Source organism: Gamsiella multidivaricata, assembly GCF_025024155.1.
Source record: "Gamsiella multidivaricata strain RSA 2152 chromosome Unknown BC939scaffold_24, whole genome shotgun sequence".
Lineage (NCBI taxonomy): Eukaryota > Fungi > Mortierellomycota > Mortierellomycetes > Mortierellales > Mortierellaceae > Gamsiella > Gamsiella multidivaricata.
Genome location: NW_026251732.1, coordinates 240,425 through 257,657, shown reverse-complemented (window position 1 = coordinate 257,657; position 17,233 = coordinate 240,425). Strand labels below are relative to the sequence as shown.

Genomic DNA, 17,233 nt, shown 5'->3' with positions numbered 1-17,233 from the left:
CCACAAAGTAACGCCCCATATTTATAGAATACATTTTTAATTCAAACATTTATTTTCCAAAAAAATTTAAAATTTCTCCCAAAAGGTGATATATTTTTCAATGGAGCTACTTCCTGAGGCCATCCTCGGCCAGACAAATTTCAACACCATCATCCCCGATGCCTGCATAGCCATCGTGGACATCGTCGCGGTCGTTCTCTAGATCATCCGTTGATGACGGCTCCATAATGAAAAGGTTGCCATTTTCATAGGGATCAGCAGCGTTTACCACCTCAAGGGCTCTTGTCCATGCCTCTTCTCCCATAAGATCCACACTCAGTACCATCTCTTCATAGTTCTCCTCATCCTCCTCAGGCCCTTCCACTAAAGGCGTTGCTGTCAAGGAAGCTTGCGCTGGTTTATTACCGGCTGCATATTGCTCTCTTCCGATTCTAACACTGGCTTTCCACACAGAGATAAAAGTACTGGAAGGTGTGTCAACAAAATGTCTATCAAGCATCCTCTTGAGATTCAAGCGTGACAGGTTCCCTGTGGTTTGGCTAGCGACCATCTGCTTGACGATGACCCAGATCTTCTCAATTGGCTGGAGCTCGCAATGGTAGGGAGGAGTTTTGTATATAAAGTGGCCACCATTGCCAGCTGCAATGTCATAAATGGTATAACTAGATCGATCGGTATGGTCTTTGATGTGCTGCAACATTTCCGCTTTGGTTGGTTTTCCATTTGGCCGTGTAGTCGCCGGCAGTTCATGGCCCCCGTCCTGGAACCATTTGAGCATATCATCCACCTTGGTGGAGCTGGTAGGCTTTTTGTTGATTTTGCGAAAGTGGTATGAAGCACCGTCCAAGTGAATATTGCAAGGACCGTATCCCATTTTGCCAAGGTTTATGCATAGCCGTTTGAAGATGCTGTCGAATAAATCTGCTGAGAAGTTTCCATGATAATCGCGGTTGTCAGCAATGACCTTGGAATCTCGGATCTCCTTCGGGACATTGCGCCACAGCGCAGAGTCGTACTGTTCCTTGCCTTCTTTCGGCTTCGTCGCCAGGTGGGACTTCCCGATCGCAGGCCAGATGTAGACACTGTCCTGCACAAATCGGGCCTGCAACTGCCGCTTGTTCTTGTTCCATGACACAGCGAATGCGGCGAATATGACAAGGAGCGGTTTCCGACCTGGTTCCGAAACCATGCCGCCCTTCTTAAGAACCCATCGGTTTGCCGCAGCATGGTCAAGCTGACAATACGACTCGTCCAAAAACACCTCGGGACGACGTGATCTGATCTCACCATCATTGCCAATCAGGTTCTTCAAGCGGCGTTCAAGATAGTCGAGCCGATAGGTAGCATTTTCCGGTGAGTCGTGCATCATGTTCTGACGCACACCTTTTCCCCAGTACATCCCAAGCTTGTGGAGGTCGCGTGTAATCGATCGTGCAGACCTCTTGATGTTGTATTCCATCCTCAATTCGTTCGAAATACGGCTAGCTGAGTTGGGGATACTCTTTTTGTTAGATCGAGTGATGATGTCGCGAATCTTGGCTGCAAGGTTCTCGTCCAGTTCACTTAGAGGTCGTCCCGGTCGGTCAATCTCCTCCTTGTCAATGGATCCAGTTTCTGCGAAAGCTACTGCCTTCCTGCAAGTGCGCTCCCCTGTACCAGTCAGAGCTGACAGTTGATGCGATGTTCCCCTCCCAAGGATTTTCATCCAGTCTTGAACGGCGGGAGGAGTGTCAGGTGAAGTCAGCTTCTTGAAGACATGTGCCAGGAGTCGGTACTCAGAGGGCACGTAGACTGAACTGCCATGCTTGAACATATCAATGCCAATGCTGGCGTCGGCGGAAGACTCGGCGCTCCAAAATGGGTTGTCCTTTTGACCGACTTGATCAACCACAGGAGGATCGTTGTCGTTTGTTAGAGGCGGTCCCCCTGGGCCTGGTACAGGATCTGGAGAAGAGGTGGTGACAGGCTTGTTGTGCTTAGGGGTGACTTTAGTGGAAGTACCGGCGTAGCGAAGTGGAGGATTGGTTGGGGTCTGCCACCGTAGCGGATAGGGGAGCTGTTGAACGATGCCATGTTGCGATGGGGGGAGTCGCCAAAGTCCAATGTTTTCTGGACGGGGGAGATTGAAATAAGTCGCGTGCTTCTTCTGGGCGAAATATTCAGAAGCTGGGTCTTGGTGGGCGCGGTCTTTGTAGGCGTGACGACTGGCTCCTCAGGAGCCGGGGATCCAGCAGGAGTAGACACGTCTTTCCGTCCAGACATCGGCTACGCGTCTTAGAAACTGTCTAGAGATTGAGGGGGAGATGATGGTGATGGAGTCCTTGATGAGGCAGTTGCGCAGGCGAAAGGCTTTGCATGGATTTTGTGCGGGGGAACAAAAAAATTTTCCCATCGTGAGAATTCTAAGGAACTGGTTTTTTGGGGAACATTTCGTCCTGAACTTCAGTGGCTTAACGAAATTTTTGAATTGGTTTTATTGTAAAAAATATTTGGGGCATTACTTCTTGGCGAGGAATCTACGCGCGTATCGATTCCATGAAGCACCCAAACCGCCGCAATGGCAGGTTCACCGCCACGTCGGTATCCCACATTCTACACCCGATCTTAACCAGCAATGTCATTACCGTTTAAGTTACCTTTCGAAGGCACGTTTCAACCCGCACCGGCACCTGCGTATTCTGGGTTAATCCTTTCTTTGAACATACCCTTTTTCTTCAATCTATTCACCTGCTACTCGCTTTTTTCTGCTCTTTCCAATTGATACTCGTCAGATCACTCCCTCGACCGGAGACATGTATTGTACATCATGCTTCTCGAAATCCAAGCCAGCACCGATACCCGCCAACATCCTCTTCCCCCCCCCCCCCCCAAGTACTTCGGCTTCTTCGTGCATTGGAAGATATCATTCGCCATTGCCGGTGTCTACTGCCTCGTCGTCGCATTGTCTATCCCCAAGGTCGGCGGGTTCTCACACGTCGTTTCAAGGTCCCTCAAATGTCAAGGCTGCCTAGAACACAGAGTCTCGGCCTAGCCATGATCGTGTCCGTTGATTGTTAGATGCTGTTGCCCACAGCTTCTTTTCTTATACGTCTGCTTCTGACAGCTTTTATTAGTTCTGTGATTTGATGCATGGCTTCTAGAGCAGCGCACCCGAATACTGGGGTACCTCTTCTACCTCGTCGAATCCTAAGAGTCCATTGATACCATCATCATAATATCATTATCATCATCCCCAAGGCCCACCGCCTCTCTCTTCTCCAAACCTACCACCCACGTAGGCACCATAAGCACAATGCTACTCCGGTATCAACTACCGCGCGAGTCCCCTATCTCGCACCTCGTTGTCTTCCACTCTTTCATTCGCACGATCGCGTACTACTACTGCGGCTACACTTCCATCGGTCTCTATCCTCATAACAAGTAGAACCTTGCTTCCAGGCAGATCATCTAGTTCTTACTCGGTACTACCCATCACGTTAATCAAGCTGTCTATTCTAGGCTTTGCTGCAAACTGTGCTGGTCGTATGGCTATCTAGGTCAATAAAACCTATCTTTCCTCCATGGCATTTCCCTTTGTTCACTTTGCGGAGCGCTCTAGTACTATTTCTGATGCCAGTGCCATTTCTTCATGCAGGAAGCAATTTTATCTGCCTGGAATTACCATTCCTAATAAAACAAAGAGTATGAATGTAATGTAGCTGTCTTTGAATAGCTACGTGGCTGTATGTGTTTATTCCTGAATGGCTTCCTACGTTGCCGTAGCAGTCGAAAGTGCGCGCTGAATGGATGAAGTCAACTGTCCATACAACGAATGGACCTGTGTCTGGACATGATATACTCGGGACCAGCCCGAAAACACGCCCCCTCCGCCAACAGAATTGGCAGCAGCGGCAGCGATACTCGCGGCAGATTCTGATGACGCAGTCGCTGTGTATTTCGATGTCGCAGTCGCAAAGGCAGTAGTTGTGGTCGGCGTCGCCGGTGTACAGCGGCAGGTCTTGACTGCGGATGATGGTGGAGTGGAGAGATTATTTTGTTTGGTTGAGCACTTGAATGGGGGAAGTGCAGAAGCTGATGGTAATGTTGTTACAAGATTTGTTTTACAAATGGCTTTGTCGGATGCAGTTGTTGCTGGCGCGACTGGAAATGGAATGGATAAAGGTGGCGCAAACTGTGGCAAGGATGCTGGCGAGAGATATGCCGCCCTTTCTGAAGTGTCCTCCGTGAGCGCAGTATCCACTGCCAGCTCGTCCAGCTTCTTGAACATGGATTTTTTGGTCCTCCTCAAGGGCGAGCTAGGCGTCCTGTCATAACTGGTTACATCCTTGGTCACAACCAGATCGTCATGCTGCTGGGCAGGGAGATGATCGCCAAAACGCTGGCTTTGGTTGGATTGAAGGAACTGATGTTCTAATTCAGATATTGTCTGGTGCGGCTGTTCCCGAGTTGAGCGATAATGCTGGTGAAGCAAAGTAGTCTTGGATGGTGAAGCCTCTCCATCGGAATTTGCAGTGCTGTGGCAGCATGAGGACGAATTTGACAATGTCGATGGAGTCTTCTGTGCCGCAATGCCCTGTGCTCCTTTGTTTAATGCTGCGCGCTGAGCCGCCAAGAGTTTTTCTGCCATAAACAAATCTGAGAGCAGCGACTGCCTCCTCCCCTCCACCCCAGAAGCGCAAGCAATCGACGGGTGCTGGAAGTATATCCGGTGGTGAGTATGTGGTACCGCCAATCCGGGAAAGCTCTTTTTATCGTCTTCGAATTCACTCTGATCGCCATGTACGCGCTCCTGACCACGGTCGCATTTGGGTTCCATATTCGGCATTGCTTGAAGGGCGCCTGTGCCCCGGTCAATATCTTGATCCAAAGATCCTGTCTCTAATTCCTCCTCACTGTCCTCGTCGCAGACAAAGAACTTGGCTTTGGTACTCGCTCGTGGACCTATCGTCGGTCGGTGTGCTGATATGATTGCAGTGTGCGATGAGGTGATAGCAGACGATCCAGGGGCTGTGTTGATATTGGACGAGCAATTATTTTCGGAATAAAAATAGTGCCTGGAATTGGACTCTGCCAGTGAGGGCGGGGTACTGTCCATGACTGAGTCTAGCAGTCTGTGGAGACTTGTCCTTGACTGCCTAGCCAGGTGCCTACCACGCTCGCTGGCATATCTCACCGTCTGCAGAGACGATGCCAGGACCGACGGCGACGGCGGACAGTCAGGGTGTGGTTTCGAGCATTTGGCTGTGAGCGACTGAGAGCATGGAGGCGAGAGTGTTGCGACTGGCATGCTTGGACTGGCGATAAAACATGAGTTGAGTGCTGGTGCTGTAGGTGGTGGGGATGAAGATGAGGGCGGCAGAGGAGGGCTATGTGGTATAGAGCTGATCGAAGAAGGGCAATGGAGAGAAGAGGAAGAAGGCACGCATAGCATGGATGCTGCACAAGATGTCAACTGTGTGTTTGAAGACAGTGATAACGTTATCTCTGGCGGAGGAGGAGGAGAAGGAGAGGAGGACCTCTCAGCCCTATCGGATTTCATTATTGGCTCACGGGCCAGGTCCAACTCCGCATCCGGTCTAGGCTCCGCTGAGCGCTCCCCTCCCTGTCGTCTTCGGCTATCCTTGTTCAGCGTAGCCCTGCCCGTCGGTGTCCACCCTGCCTCCGTTAATGATGATCGAACATGGCTCTTCTTCTTGTTCACGTTGCTGCACACTCCACTGTCGGCTCTCATTGGCCCCCCTTGGGCGTAATAGGGTTTATGGATGCTGGGGCCGAACTCAAGTCCGACTTCTTGTGAGTGCATTGCACCTGCACCTGCAGGCACATGTGGTGAAGGAGAGTGATAGTGAACAAGCAGGCTCATCGTAGGGGCTGTAGTGTTTAATGTCGCAGACATTGATCTCTGCGCTGCTCTCTCTTGATCGTATTCGTGCTCAACAAAGACAGGTTCACGATCCCACAGTTGCCACTGACAGTATTCACTGAGGGCTTGCCACCGTCGCTGCTGTGTCGCAATGATTTTGTTTTTGACACTCTCGTACGCTAAGGAGGTCGAAAATAACGGGATGTCAATGAATTGCAAATCGATAATCATGCTTTGTTGATGGGTAAGCGCATGTTTGCTTTGGGCATGCTACGCTCCTATTGTTGACATTGCCATGGGGGTATGTGCACTGTTCGATCACGACTTGTGAAATGAAATCCTGAAATCCCATTTATCATCCTATTTGGGTATCCCAAACACATGGACCACACAGGGCAGCACAAATCGCCGTGGATCGCACTTGTTGAATGACTGTAACGAGGACCATGTAGCAAACCATGTACAGTAATAAACCATAAATGATTGGAAAAGAGGCTGGCGGAAGGAAATTAGTCCAGTGAAAGGGAGGATTCATGGATAGATACTTGCTTTTGTAAAGGAAAAGGAAACTAAGGCCGTTGTGTGGTATGTACGATATCCATGCAGTAGATGGTTCTATTTTTCTAAAAATACACACTACTAGTGCTGTGCGCTGTTTGTTGACGAAATATCTTGAGTCCACCATCTGTGCGTTCGCTGAAAGACGTTCCCTGGGAACTGATGCCGTTCGCCATAGAAGGCTACGACAGACGAATCTGAAGGGCATGAACATAAACAAAAGTTCCTGAAGAGAATGTGATTACTGATCAAATAAACGTGCCCTGAAACGGGAGAGCTGCACAAACACATGCCAACCTATACATCCGACTTAGCCATGCATGCGCTTCTTTAGATAGGGCTTGCCGAAGTAAGGGTGGGGCGTTGATAGCCAAAGTGAATGTAAAGGAAGAGACAAGGGAATGCCTGTAGCGTTATGGCGGCCCCTGCAGATAGCGGCGTCCATCGCTACCCACATTGCATGTAACAACCTCCTTTGTACGCTCACATACACGAGGATAGATAGATATGGCGGTGTACTCAACGGAGAGTGAGTGATTAAAAAATGAGGGATGAATGAAGGCAAGAACAATAGTGCTATGAACGATTGACCCTTGCAATAATGAAAATGAAGGGGGTCGAATTGTATAATAGCGACATTTGGTCTGGAATAGGTGTGATTCTGCTCGACAAATGCGGACCCCGACCACAAAATGAAACGGTGAGAAGAAAGAGCGAGGAGAATGGGGGCAGGGGCAGGCGACAGCAGATAAGAGTGAACTATGGAAGTAGATCCATTGGCGGCCATTCTTCATCGGGCATGTCTCGTAGCTTAATTGCAAAAACGCTTGCATATGAGAGACAAAGATTACATGAATGGAAATGACGGATTGATAGCCTATAACGTGCAAACATTACCTTGCCAAATTGGACTTCCTGCTGGAACCGTGAACGAGGTAGTCGCTGTGCAATGATATTGACAGCAGCGGTTTTGGGGAATAGGCGATAGTGGCGACGACAGAACAAGAAATACAGATATTATTATTAGAATCCACTTGACTCATGGGGCCATACGAATTCAATAAAGCTGACAAAAACTGCTGGGCAAAGAAGCAGCAAAGAAGAAAAATAATGCACAGTGCATTGTAAACCATGGGGAAGGGAAAAGAACGATAGCACGGACCAAATGGCGTAGCATGAAATGCAAACTGCGGTCCTTGTGCCCCCTACAAGGCCGCTTACGGCAGGGCTGATGCGATCATGGTGAGAATGGCGAGATTGACGATAACGTGAAGTAGCAGAGAACTGCAAGCGACGACGGATGTCCGTATGTAGATGATAGGGGTGATTGAGGCACCATCGCATCCTCCAGACAGGTAGCGGTACTGAAATAAGGCCGAAGGCATGTTAAATTCTTCCATTTGTGTTGCTGTGGTGAGGCCAAACAGGGATAGCGTTGATCTCGACTGATGGATGCGATGGGAAGGGAAGAGGAGAGAGTAGAAAGAAAGAAGCTGTAGAAGCAGATAAAGGAGTTCAACGAAGGGATGATTCCTACCTGGACCCTGGTGTGATTGATTAGACCGGGAGTGGGACAATTGAGGATTGTGGTGCTCGGAGTAGTATGCAGAAAGGGCTACGGGTTGTTGTGGGGGAGCGGGAGAGGATGAATTGGATGTGTGGAGGGAGGTGGAGGCAAAAGAAGAATGGGCTCGCGGACCCTGCGAACGGACCAGGGCTTGAGCATTGGCGGTGGTGGCATGAGAGGGAGTGGCTGAGAAGAAGGGCAGGGTCAGCGGCAGTGGCGAGGTCGTGGAGAGCAAAGCGGCCGAACTGACTGGACATGGTTTGCCACCATGCAATTGACAGCCCTGACAGCAATGTGCATGCTTGTTAGTGCAACCACCCGCTGCTGCCACTGCTGCTGCTGCTGCTGCTGCTGTCACATTGGTCAGGCAGTTGACCAGGGCGCTATGCGACCCTGTCCTCTTCCTCCTGCGGACCCTGGTGCTCGCAGTAATCAGACTTGTGGCTGTGGTGCCTGAACTGCAATTGGCATGATCGACAGTCTTGGCGACCCTGCTTAGCCCACAGGGACGACGATCGCAGGACAAATTTGATGAAGATTCTGTTCGACCACGAAGAGTTTCCTGTCGAGCGAAAGTGAGTGCGACCGGAGGCAGCATAGTCTATGAGGTGCATGCGGTTGTGACGATGAGGGATGAGGTGATGAGATGATGAAGTGATGAAGTGATGAAGCGATGAAGCGATGAAGGGAGGGGGAACGGAAAAACAAGACGGAAAGGAGAGCGCGCTCAACTGCCTTTTTGCTTTTTTACTTGCACGCGCATGCCTTTGGGACTTTTCTGCGCAAAAGATCGAGAGCCTGCCTGGCATCAATGCACATGTGTACAAGTTCATGCACGCGTGCATGTACAAACACGGAGTATTTCAGGTACGCTTCGTAAAACGTACCCTGAGGCACATGGCGTGCTTGTCCTATATACAGCGCAGCAGACATCGTGCTCGCGCCCCTGACGCGAAACGCGTTTTCACAGCGAGACAATTTGCAACTGCAACAATGACACAGAGCAATTAACGGAGCAAACCTTGAAGGGATACCTTGGGGCGCATGGCACATGCTTACCTCCACATTCCAATACACAAGTTCGAAGCGATAGTTTTATCGAAAAAAAAAAAAAAAAAAAAAGATGAGATGATTGACAGCAGGCGATGAAATCCTTCTACGCGTGCTGTCTAAACTATCCAGATACGCGCTAGACTGCAGACGATACTCAAGTCCAAGGGAGGTGGAGATCGTGGTCGCACAAGATAATGTAGACGATGAAAGCCTTGTAGTATCACCGTTGATGGTACTTGTTGAAGTACACATGTCTACTTCTTGTGCTGTGTCCTATTCTACGTCCGTTAGTCCAAAAAGGAGGTGATGCTTCTGGTGTTCCTGAGACGGAGTCGCCACCAACCCTAAGAATACATCATTCCGGTGCGTATTCTGACCTGTAAGCAGCCTAACGGTCTTGAGCTATGCCAACTTGCCGTCATAGCACACTATGAACAATCTACAACTATGTCAAAGGAGGGAAAACCCCTGGCCCATGCCCCGGAGTCAAAGTTCCGCTCTGACGCTCCTCCCCCCTCCTCCTCCTCCTCCACCTTCAGGAGCGCATGTCCCTGTGCAAACATTTTGCGCGGCTTCCTCCCAGCCTCATTCTATCCACATTCACCTTCAAGAGCGAAATTTGCTGTGTTTCTGTGCAACCATCTTGGGGACACAGGGTAGCTTGCCGCGTTCGCTCCAACCAAGCCCCTATCCGCCTTATGGTTCACCATTTCACTGCCTCGCCGTGTTGTCTTCACATCAGCTGCGTTCCCAGGTTTCGTTCGTCTCATGTCTTATGTTCACTTTTTTGCTGGCGATTGGGCCGAGTCATGTGATTTACGACAGATTTGTGGAACAGATCCGACAGCTGTGATCGAAGTTTATATAGTTTATATCCACAGTGAGTGTTATAGCTGGACCTGCATTGCCAACAGGCCACCAAATACACATCCACACACGTACGCAACCGCAGTCATCATCCGCCAGCAGCCGCACAGAAGCTTATGAGAGACATGAAGGCGGAGCAGTCGAGTGCGACCTGTCTTGCCTGGCAGTTGGTCGTGGTGTTTGTGCACTTTGTGTCCTCTTTGCTTTGCAGGTGTAGGTTAATTTTAGCAGAGCCCGCCCAGCTCTGGCCAACCAACTGGCGGGGAGTCGAGACCGCAGCGAATGTAGACAGGCACAGGGTCCAGACCGCCCGCATCAGCTCCTCTTCCTCCCCTTCTGGAGCCCACCATGCGTAGGTTATATAAATCCCGCGGCATCAATTCGCTTCTGTTGTTGTTTATCATTCTCCCTCGGACCAATCCCCACTCCTGCTCAGCTGCACACCCCATCTTCTGTTCTCGCCTCGTATGTGAGATCTACGCTTCCACTATCTTTTGACCCTGGTTCTTCCTGTTCCGGCAGCGTTGTTTACACACTTTCGTCCTTTCATATACTCTTTGGCTATACAATTGCCTTCTACATTCATATATAAAGTCATTGCCCCCCCCCTGTGCCTCATTATTCTCATCTCCATCCTCATCCTATATCCTATATCCCATATCCTATATCCCATATCCTATATCCTATATCCTGTATCCTGTATCTTGTATCCTCTATCCTGTATCCTGTATCCTCTATCCTGTATCCTGTATCCTATATCCTATATCTATATCCTATATCCACACTTGCAACGATATCACTATAACGTGGATACCAATGTCCATCTTTCTGTTGCTCCTCTCCCTGTTCTCTTTCGCGTCCTTCCACACTGCAGCCAATGCTCTCCCAACAGGCGCCATTGCGCCATTTAGATTCGAGATAACCTTACCCACTGTCACTGTCGCCTGGGATAGAACCAAGATGCCGCAGGAAGCCACAATGGATATCGCACTTATGCAACTCTCCAAAAACCAATCCACCATTCTCCGTCGCTATGTTCCAACGCACCTTGGATCGACACAAATCAATCTGAGACCTGAGATCGCACCGGGAGCCTACTCGCTGCTCCTGACAGTTTACAAGGGTCGAACGTCGACCGTCCTGAGCCGCTCCCTTGTCTCAAAACTATTCGTAGTTGAAGAGAGTCAGCAAGTTGACTCCGATACCCATCCTCCTTCTGAATCAGTCATCAAAAACCCGATTAATACCGTCGAGCTCCTCCGCGAACTTAAACAAGACAAAGGTGCCGGAGCTGAAGATCAATTCCACTTCAGGAAAGAGTTCCAAGACGTCATCCTGGATGATGAGCCCCTCCAGCTGGTCCACGAGTCCGGCGGCGAGGCATTAGTTATGATGTCCCCTTACACCATTGGGTGGTCTGTTCCCAAGATATTTGAAAAAGTTCCCCAGACTAAAGTCAACATTCTTCTGGTCTCAAACGAGGACGGCTCGGAGGACTCGACCAAGGCCGAGGTTCAGCGGGTACTGGCAGCCAATCTTGACGCGAGGACCGGATTTTACATTGTGATCTTGCCCAGGGATATCCCGCGGAGGGATCATTATCAGGTCAGAGTCGAGATTTACGGCAATGGTCGTAAGGTTGTTGGTTACACGCATCGGTTTTCGACCGTACTTCCAGTCTATGAAACTGAGTCCTAGAGTGTTGCTGAAGAAAAGGATATCAAACCAAACAAATCAACCTATACATACTCCACACCAGCATATAATAAACGAGGATGCATATCAACAAGTAACATACTATGGCGCATTGACTGGACCATGCATGTTGCGCGTAGTGACAATGAGCATCTTAAACGCGTCTTTATTTCGTGCTGTGCAACCTATGCAACATACCATGGAATCACGGGGGATCAACAGCAAGTATTGTTCCGATCCTAACCAACCGCATTGGTCCATGGACCCGAATGAGCATCCTCTTTCTTCATTCGACGAATCTTTTGGTTGAATGAAGCTGACGACCACCTACCCTTCGACAACCCATTTTCCGAAGACACATTCTTCGAGATACTTACTCAACTGCTACGAATCATGCGGGCACCTATAGTATCCGTCTGGATATCAGTCATACTTCTCTCAACCCTCCATCTGCTTGGCCCTGTCGAGGCCTCCCCTGGGTACCATTGCTCTTCATCTGATACCGCCGGCCAATACTCGGACCTGGACTACCGAACGTGCCATCCAGTAAAATACCCACAAAAGACAACATATAGCAGCTATGTGTCCCAAACTGCGAAGAGGAGTGACATAGATAAAGATATCAAATACGACACCATACGAAAGCGCAGCTCTGGATCTACTCGTAGGTCGAGTGATGCAGAAGGGTCAGCGTCCTCAGACGATCATCACTCGACAGTGTCCAGTAGCAGCTTTCATTTTCGTGCCATCCCAAGGTCAACGACGTACCACAAGAACGGCAAGGTCTACATGGTAGCCCACCAAGACTGGTACACAAAATACCGCCAGCACCGCGGTCCTCATGGGGTTGTCCGCAAACTGAATCTGGAGAGTCCTCGTCGGAAAAAGGTGCATTATGTCGTACCCATAGAAGATGATGAAGAAATTGCGGTCGACAGCAAGAAGAGCGCAGGCGGTGATGGGTACCACAGCAAGGAAGGGGGCGGCCGACGACATGCAAAAAGTACCCACAGGATATCGCCCAAGTATGTAGGGAAGCCGCATCCTGTGAGTACCAGACACGAGGGACTGATACCAAAGGCGCGATCGGACGCAGGTAACAGGAAGGAATGGGTGCAGAGCGGGATATGGACACAGAATCTTGCGGCAATGGCATTGTTCTCTGCATGGAGCCTTTGAGCTGAAGGTCGCCTTTAGGATTGGCGTCTAGGTCGGACACGGTTTCTTTATAGCCTAATATTAGAGACCTTGCGATGAAAACTCTAAACAAAAGAAAGAGCTTATTCTTCTTATTCTTCATAAAAATCGAATAGGTTGATCACGTACAATTTTTCCATCGTACGTTGAAGGTTGCTCATTTGAGCAGACTGCAGCGCACACGATGCAACCGCAGTACGGTGACCATGGATTGGCAGCATTTTTTTGTAGCTCCAAGACCCAGCTTCCTTTTATTTCTTCACAAGCACCACCCATTCATAAACACACGCTGCTCCACTCTTCTGGTAAGTCTTGATGCCACCGACTTGGCTGACAACCGCCGAGGCTGCATAGCAAAGACCCTTTCCACTGCATTGCTTTCATTTGGATAAGGAGCAGAAAGGGCTTGGACAAGGAGCAACTACATCTTGCGATGACCTGGAAGCAACCGCCAATGCTCATTATTCAGGCTCGATGAAAGCAGCTTGAACTGGAGCCGCACCCACTGAACTCTTCTCCGACACCTCATCCTTGTCAGACCTGTTCATGATACCGCTTCTCTTCAATGTGCAGTATTTGAAGCTTCCTTGTTTATTTCATGTCTTTGGCGATAAGGGTTGGCGCCCGTTACATATCCTATTGGTGCCATCCCCTGATTCAATTAGCCCTCAGAGGTGTCCCCCTCTTCGCTCTTGTTCTCGCCAGCGCGCTTTGATTTCCAATCCATTTCCTGCTTCGGTTGTCGCACATTGGCAACGTCCGCACACCGTCGGATCCACCAAAGTTATTTAAACGAATGCTAACTGCCCTATTCTTCGTCCTTGTTTTTTGTCCACTCAATAGCTCACCTAGATCGACATTTATTATAAAACATGTCTACAGAGGAATCGCATATCAACAACCAGATTGTTGCTGGAAATGACGATCTCGAGAGGGATCTCGGAGATGAGGCAAGGAAAACTGATGATTGTTTCATTGACTATGGTAGTGATGCCACCATTTCAATTCAAGAATATCCACGTCTACTTACATGGTCTTTTTTCTTTGGCCACACCTAGGAAATTGAGGCCATGAAGCAGCGTGTCAAGGAGATGGAGGCTGAGGCTGCTAAACTTCGTGAGATGCAAGCCCAGGCAGAGAAGGACATGAACATGGTTGAAGAAGGCATGTCCAAGAACCTCCAACTCGCATTATCCTCTTTGTACTATTTTTTTTTCCTCCACCAGCGAATACTGACAAGCAACCACATGGAATGAAAAAAAAAAAAATCGTCATCTAGATAAGGAGGCTGTCGATTCAAGATCGGTCTATGTCGGAAACGTGGACTGGGGCTCAACACCTGAGGAACTTCAATCGCATTTTCAGTCATGCGGGACTATCAACCGTATCACGATCCTGTGCGACAAATGGACTGGCCAGCCCAAGGGATATGCATACGTTGAGTTTGCAGACGCCTCTTCCGTCGCCAATGCCATCGTCATGAACGATTCACTCTTCCGTGCGCGTCTGATCAAAGTCACGCCCAAGCGTACGAACGTTCCTGGAATGGCTGCTCGAGGCCGTGGCCGTGGTCGTGGTGCCTATCGTGGAGGGTTTGCAGGACATGGTGCTTATGGCGGATATGGCCATCCACCCATGTATGGCGCACCACCTCCATATGGCGGAGGATATCGTGGACGTGGCGGGTAATGATCTTTGCAGCTTTATGTTATCACAGTGTGGTCATGAACGAATACTATGAAATGTGGCCTATAACACTGTTTTCTTCGTTCATGCGCGTTAGACGTGGTCGTGGCGGTCGTGGCGGTTACTATGCTCCGTACTAAAGCGTAGCAGGAGGCAGGACCATCCCAACTGGCAATAGTCGTTATCGTAGGGCGAAAGATTGAGGGGCTTTTTTTTTCAAGGATGGACAGGGTGCAATTGCGGGACGTAAGGGGATGTTTACATTAGGAACAGCTTACTGGATTACGGACATGGACCTCATGTGGCCGCCGACTTTCATGTGTATTTTTTTCTTTCATACTTTGCGATTGCTTCTTTATCTCTTGGCCTTTAACAGGAGGGCTCCGTGGTGCATCTATTAATACTTGCTGAAGGACAATAAACAGGATGGGCGTGCGGATAAAATAGGATAATAAGAATAAGAATAAGAATAAGAATAAGAGGTCGTGGAGTGAAATGAACAAAAAAAAATATTAAAGAACAACAACAAAAACAAAAACAAAAACAAAAACAAAAACAAAAAAAATAACAATAACAATAACAATAACAATAACAAAAGAATGGAAGATGAAGAAAGACAAGAAAGGAAAGAAAGCGAAGAAACAAAAGGCGTCAAAAGAACAATATCCAATGCCATGATAACTACGACGAGTAAAAGAATAAGAAACAAGGCATACGCAGGCACTCGATCTACCGGCGCTCTCTTTTCAATCGTCCAAGTTTGCTCCATCCAAGCTATGAAGTTTTGCAGGGCTACAGGGCCGACTTTTATCTGAATGGTAATTGCACCAGTGGAGGTCGAGGTAGGTATGTCCATGGGTCTTCATACCGCATAGCGATTGCAAATATACCAGCATGATTATAATAAAGAACGCGACTTGTACGTTTTTTGTGCAACCTGAACACATTTGGTGGCAAAAGAACGCGTGACTGGTACAACTAGAGGCACGTGTGGATTTGTTTATATACTCTTCCCCCCCGGCCTTCCACCACACCTTACTCACATCCTCATATAAACACTCACCATGGTAAAGCACCAGACAGACCAGCAACGGCGAAACTTGCATCCTCAGGATACCGTTGCTTTTACTAATAAGAATTGTCAAGGGGAAAAGAAGACAGGATTGGAATCATTACGGCGAACTCCAGGAGAGCTGATCATTAAACATCGTGATCAACCAACGTCTGCTTTGGAACGAACACACACGCAAACGTCTCGGGAACGGGATACCAAGCTTCTGCCACGCGACATGCTATCAAAATGCATATTGGAAAATCAGAAGACATCCTTGATGCGGGTTCAGCAGCTAATCCGCTACCAATTCTCCTATTCGACCCTCTTTTTTGGCCTTTGATATCTCTCGACGGAACTTAGTTGCGCACCGTCTCTGCCCGTCTTGCTCCCCGCATCATCTCCAGGTACAGCTCTATCTTTTCTTTTTTTTACTTCATCCACCTGTCTCTCCTGCTTCCTGAGGGTATCACTCAATTGGTTATTAGAGACTCCTAGCGTTTCGAGCAAACACAATGTTTTTACAATGACGATCTCATATAGACTAATCAACTCACTGTTTTCCTCTTTCTTTTGCCTTTCTTGATTTATAGAACTGCTTCCCGCGCGGCTGTGAGCAGGGTTGCCAACTACTCGTTTGCTGCTGGTGACAAGTTGGAGGCCCCCGGCTCTAGCAAGGATGTCGACCCCAAGATCGTCTCGATCGTTGACCAGATCTCCGGATTAACCCTTCTCCAGACCGCGGATTTGGTCTCCCTCCTAAAGGTAAAAAGACGACAGCGGAAAGTATTCTGAATGGACCAGTTGGCTGAAAATAAGAACAATGAACTGATGCTTTTGACTATTTGTCTTGTTGACTGTCTGTTATGTTATAGACCCGTTTGAACATCCAGGAGATCTCTATGCCTATGGGAGGCGGTGGTGCCTCAGCTGGTAATGGTCAGGCTGCTGCTGCCCCGGTTGAGGAGGAGAAGGTCGCGGAGAAGACAGAGTTCAACGTCAAGCTCGAGAAGTTCGATGCAGCTGCGAAGGCAAAGTTGATCCGTGAGATCAAGAACATCATTCCTGGCATTAACCTGGTCGAGGTATGTTTTGTCTTATACTTTTTTTATTTTTATTTTTTATTGTGGACAATGGATCTTGATTAGATCGAAGGTGGAGTTAAAACTGATATTTTGTATTATTGTGTCTATTTCTTCTTTTTTTTTTCTTTGTAGGCCAAGAAGTTTGTTGAGGGAGCACCAAAGATCGTCAAGGAGAACTTGAACAAGGCTGATGCTGAGAAGTTGAAGAAGACCCTCGAGGATCTCGGTGCCACTGTTTCGTTGGAGTAGAAGCAGGACGGGAAGCAGTGGATCGAAGGAATATGGAAGATTTGGAGATGCCCAGAAGCGACGCAGTCGAGATATCAGGATATAGAAACCACAACCCGTATCGAAACAAGAACATAATGGGATTGCTGACGGGAGCAATAGAATGTGGTTCAATGAGGAGCAAGAAGCAGCATTTTTTATCGCCATCCATATGGCATTTGTACTCTTTTTTATCATAGACGCTCTCTTTTCTCTTTTTTTTTCTTCTTTTAAATACATCCAAAAAAGAAAAGGACCATGTCATTCCAAACATGTCATTAAACGTCAACTTTTTTTTTATTGCGAAATTATTATATGGTACAATTGTATGCATGTTTATCATG

At 48.5% G+C, this 17,233-nt stretch overlaps 8 protein-coding genes across 8 annotated transcripts; 4 read left to right on the top strand and 4 right to left on the bottom strand.

Moving 5' to 3' along the window:
- Positions 1 to 77: 77 nt before the first annotated feature.
- BC939DRAFT_492077 (uncharacterized protein) lies at positions 78 to 2,893 on the bottom strand (the record flags this gene model as incomplete). The annotated part of the gene is made up of 3 exons (XM_051559516.1): positions 78 to 375; positions 1,501 to 2,056; positions 2,876 to 2,893. 3 exons carry the CDS (start codon positions 2,891 to 2,893, stop codon positions 107 to 109), a joined length of 843 nt encoding a protein of 280 aa, XP_051413415.1. The 3' UTR covers positions 78 to 106.
- A 509-nt stretch (positions 2,894 to 3,402) lies between these two features.
- BC939DRAFT_123870 (uncharacterized protein) lies at positions 3,403 to 6,734 on the bottom strand. Its single transcript, XM_051550013.1, has 2 exons — positions 6,413 to 6,734; positions 3,403 to 6,042 (listed from the first exon to the last, which is right to left on the bottom strand). The coding sequence occupies exons 1-2, from the start codon at positions 6,633 to 6,635 to the stop codon at positions 3,749 to 3,751; spliced, it is 2,517 nt and encodes an 838-aa protein (XP_051413414.1). The 5' UTR covers positions 6,636 to 6,734; the 3' UTR covers positions 3,403 to 3,748.
- An 820-nt stretch (positions 6,735 to 7,554) lies between these two features.
- On the bottom strand, positions 7,555 to 8,021 carry BC939DRAFT_448134 (uncharacterized protein). Its single transcript, XM_051555181.1, has one exon. It carries the CDS (start codon positions 7,819 to 7,821, stop codon positions 7,639 to 7,641), a length of 183 nt encoding a protein of 60 aa, XP_051413413.1. The 5' UTR covers positions 7,822 to 8,021; the 3' UTR covers positions 7,555 to 7,638.
- A 2,703-nt stretch (positions 8,022 to 10,724) lies between these two features.
- On the top strand, positions 10,725 to 11,606 carry BC939DRAFT_502139 (uncharacterized protein; the record flags this gene model as incomplete). Its single annotated transcript, XM_051560253.1, has 1 exon — positions 10,725 to 11,606. The coding sequence occupies one exon, from the start codon at positions 10,725 to 10,727 to the stop codon at positions 11,604 to 11,606; it is 882 nt and encodes a 293-aa protein (XP_051413412.1).
- Positions 11,607 to 11,862: 256 nt separating this feature from the next.
- On the top strand, positions 11,863 to 13,066 carry BC939DRAFT_448130 (uncharacterized protein). The gene has a single exon (XM_051555180.1). It carries the CDS (start codon positions 11,997 to 11,999, stop codon positions 12,780 to 12,782), a length of 786 nt encoding a protein of 261 aa, XP_051413411.1. The 5' UTR covers positions 11,863 to 11,996; the 3' UTR covers positions 12,783 to 13,066.
- A 792-nt stretch (positions 13,067 to 13,858) lies between these two features.
- BC939DRAFT_515024 (uncharacterized protein) lies at positions 13,859 to 14,755 on the top strand. The gene is made up of 3 exons (XM_051561140.1): positions 13,859 to 13,954; positions 14,085 to 14,485; positions 14,584 to 14,755. Exons 1-3 carry the CDS (start codon positions 13,871 to 13,873, stop codon positions 14,624 to 14,626), a joined length of 528 nt encoding a protein of 175 aa, XP_051413410.1. The 5' UTR covers positions 13,859 to 13,870; the 3' UTR covers positions 14,627 to 14,755.
- BC939DRAFT_123829 (uncharacterized protein) lies at positions 14,633 to 15,403 on the bottom strand. Its single transcript, XM_051550012.1, has one exon. It carries the CDS (start codon positions 15,340 to 15,342, stop codon positions 14,884 to 14,886), a length of 459 nt encoding a protein of 152 aa, XP_051413409.1. The 5' UTR covers positions 15,343 to 15,403; the 3' UTR covers positions 14,633 to 14,883.
- A 108-nt stretch (positions 15,404 to 15,511) lies between these two features.
- On the top strand, positions 15,512 to 17,180 carry BC939DRAFT_448126 (ribosomal protein L7/L12 C-terminal domain-containing protein). Its single transcript, XM_051555179.1, has 5 exons — positions 15,512 to 15,553; positions 15,901 to 15,944; positions 16,131 to 16,302; positions 16,413 to 16,622; positions 16,755 to 17,180. The coding sequence occupies exons 1-5, from the start codon at positions 15,551 to 15,553 to the stop codon at positions 16,869 to 16,871; spliced, it is 546 nt and encodes a 181-aa protein (XP_051413408.1). The 5' UTR covers positions 15,512 to 15,550; the 3' UTR covers positions 16,872 to 17,180.
- The last annotated feature ends 53 nt before the right edge of the window (positions 17,181 to 17,233 follow it).

Excerpts from the sequence above, each read along its gene's own strand:
- BC939DRAFT_123870 (XM_051550013.1), bottom strand. The coding sequence starts at position 6,635 with ATGTTCATGCCCTTCAGATTCGTCTGTCGTAGCCTTCTATGGCGAACG. Across the intron at positions 6,043-6,412 it reads TTTCCTTTTCCTTTACAAAA|CGTACGAGAGTGTCAAAAAC; the intron begins GCAAGTATCTAT and ends CGACCTCCTTAG.
- BC939DRAFT_448134 (XM_051555181.1), bottom strand. The coding sequence starts at position 7,821 with ATGGAAGAATTTAACATGCCTTCGGCCTTATTTCAGTACCGCTACCTG.
- BC939DRAFT_448130 (XM_051555180.1), top strand. The coding sequence starts at position 11,997 with ATGCGGGCACCTATAGTATCCGTCTGGATATCAGTCATACTTCTCTCA.
- BC939DRAFT_515024 (XM_051561140.1), top strand. The coding sequence starts at position 13,871 with ATGAAGCAGCGTGTCAAGGAGATGGAGGCTGAGGCTGCTAAACTTCGT. Across the intron at positions 13,955-14,084 it reads CAGAGAAGGACATGAACATG|GAGGCTGTCGATTCAAGATC; the intron begins GTTGAAGAAGGC and ends CATCTAGATAAG. Across the intron at positions 14,486-14,583 it reads GGATATCGTGGACGTGGCGG|ACGTGGTCGTGGCGGTCGTG; the intron begins GTAATGATCTTT and ends CATGCGCGTTAG.
- BC939DRAFT_123829 (XM_051550012.1), bottom strand. The coding sequence starts at position 15,342 with ATGGACATACCTACCTCGACCTCCACTGGTGCAATTACCATTCAGATA.
- BC939DRAFT_448126 (XM_051555179.1), top strand. Across the intron at positions 16,303-16,412 it reads ATTTGGTCTCCCTCCTAAAG|ACCCGTTTGAACATCCAGGA; the intron begins GTAAAAAGACGA and ends GTTATGTTATAG. Across the intron at positions 16,623-16,754 it reads CTGGCATTAACCTGGTCGAG|GCCAAGAAGTTTGTTGAGGG; the intron begins GTATGTTTTGTC and ends TTTTCTTTGTAG.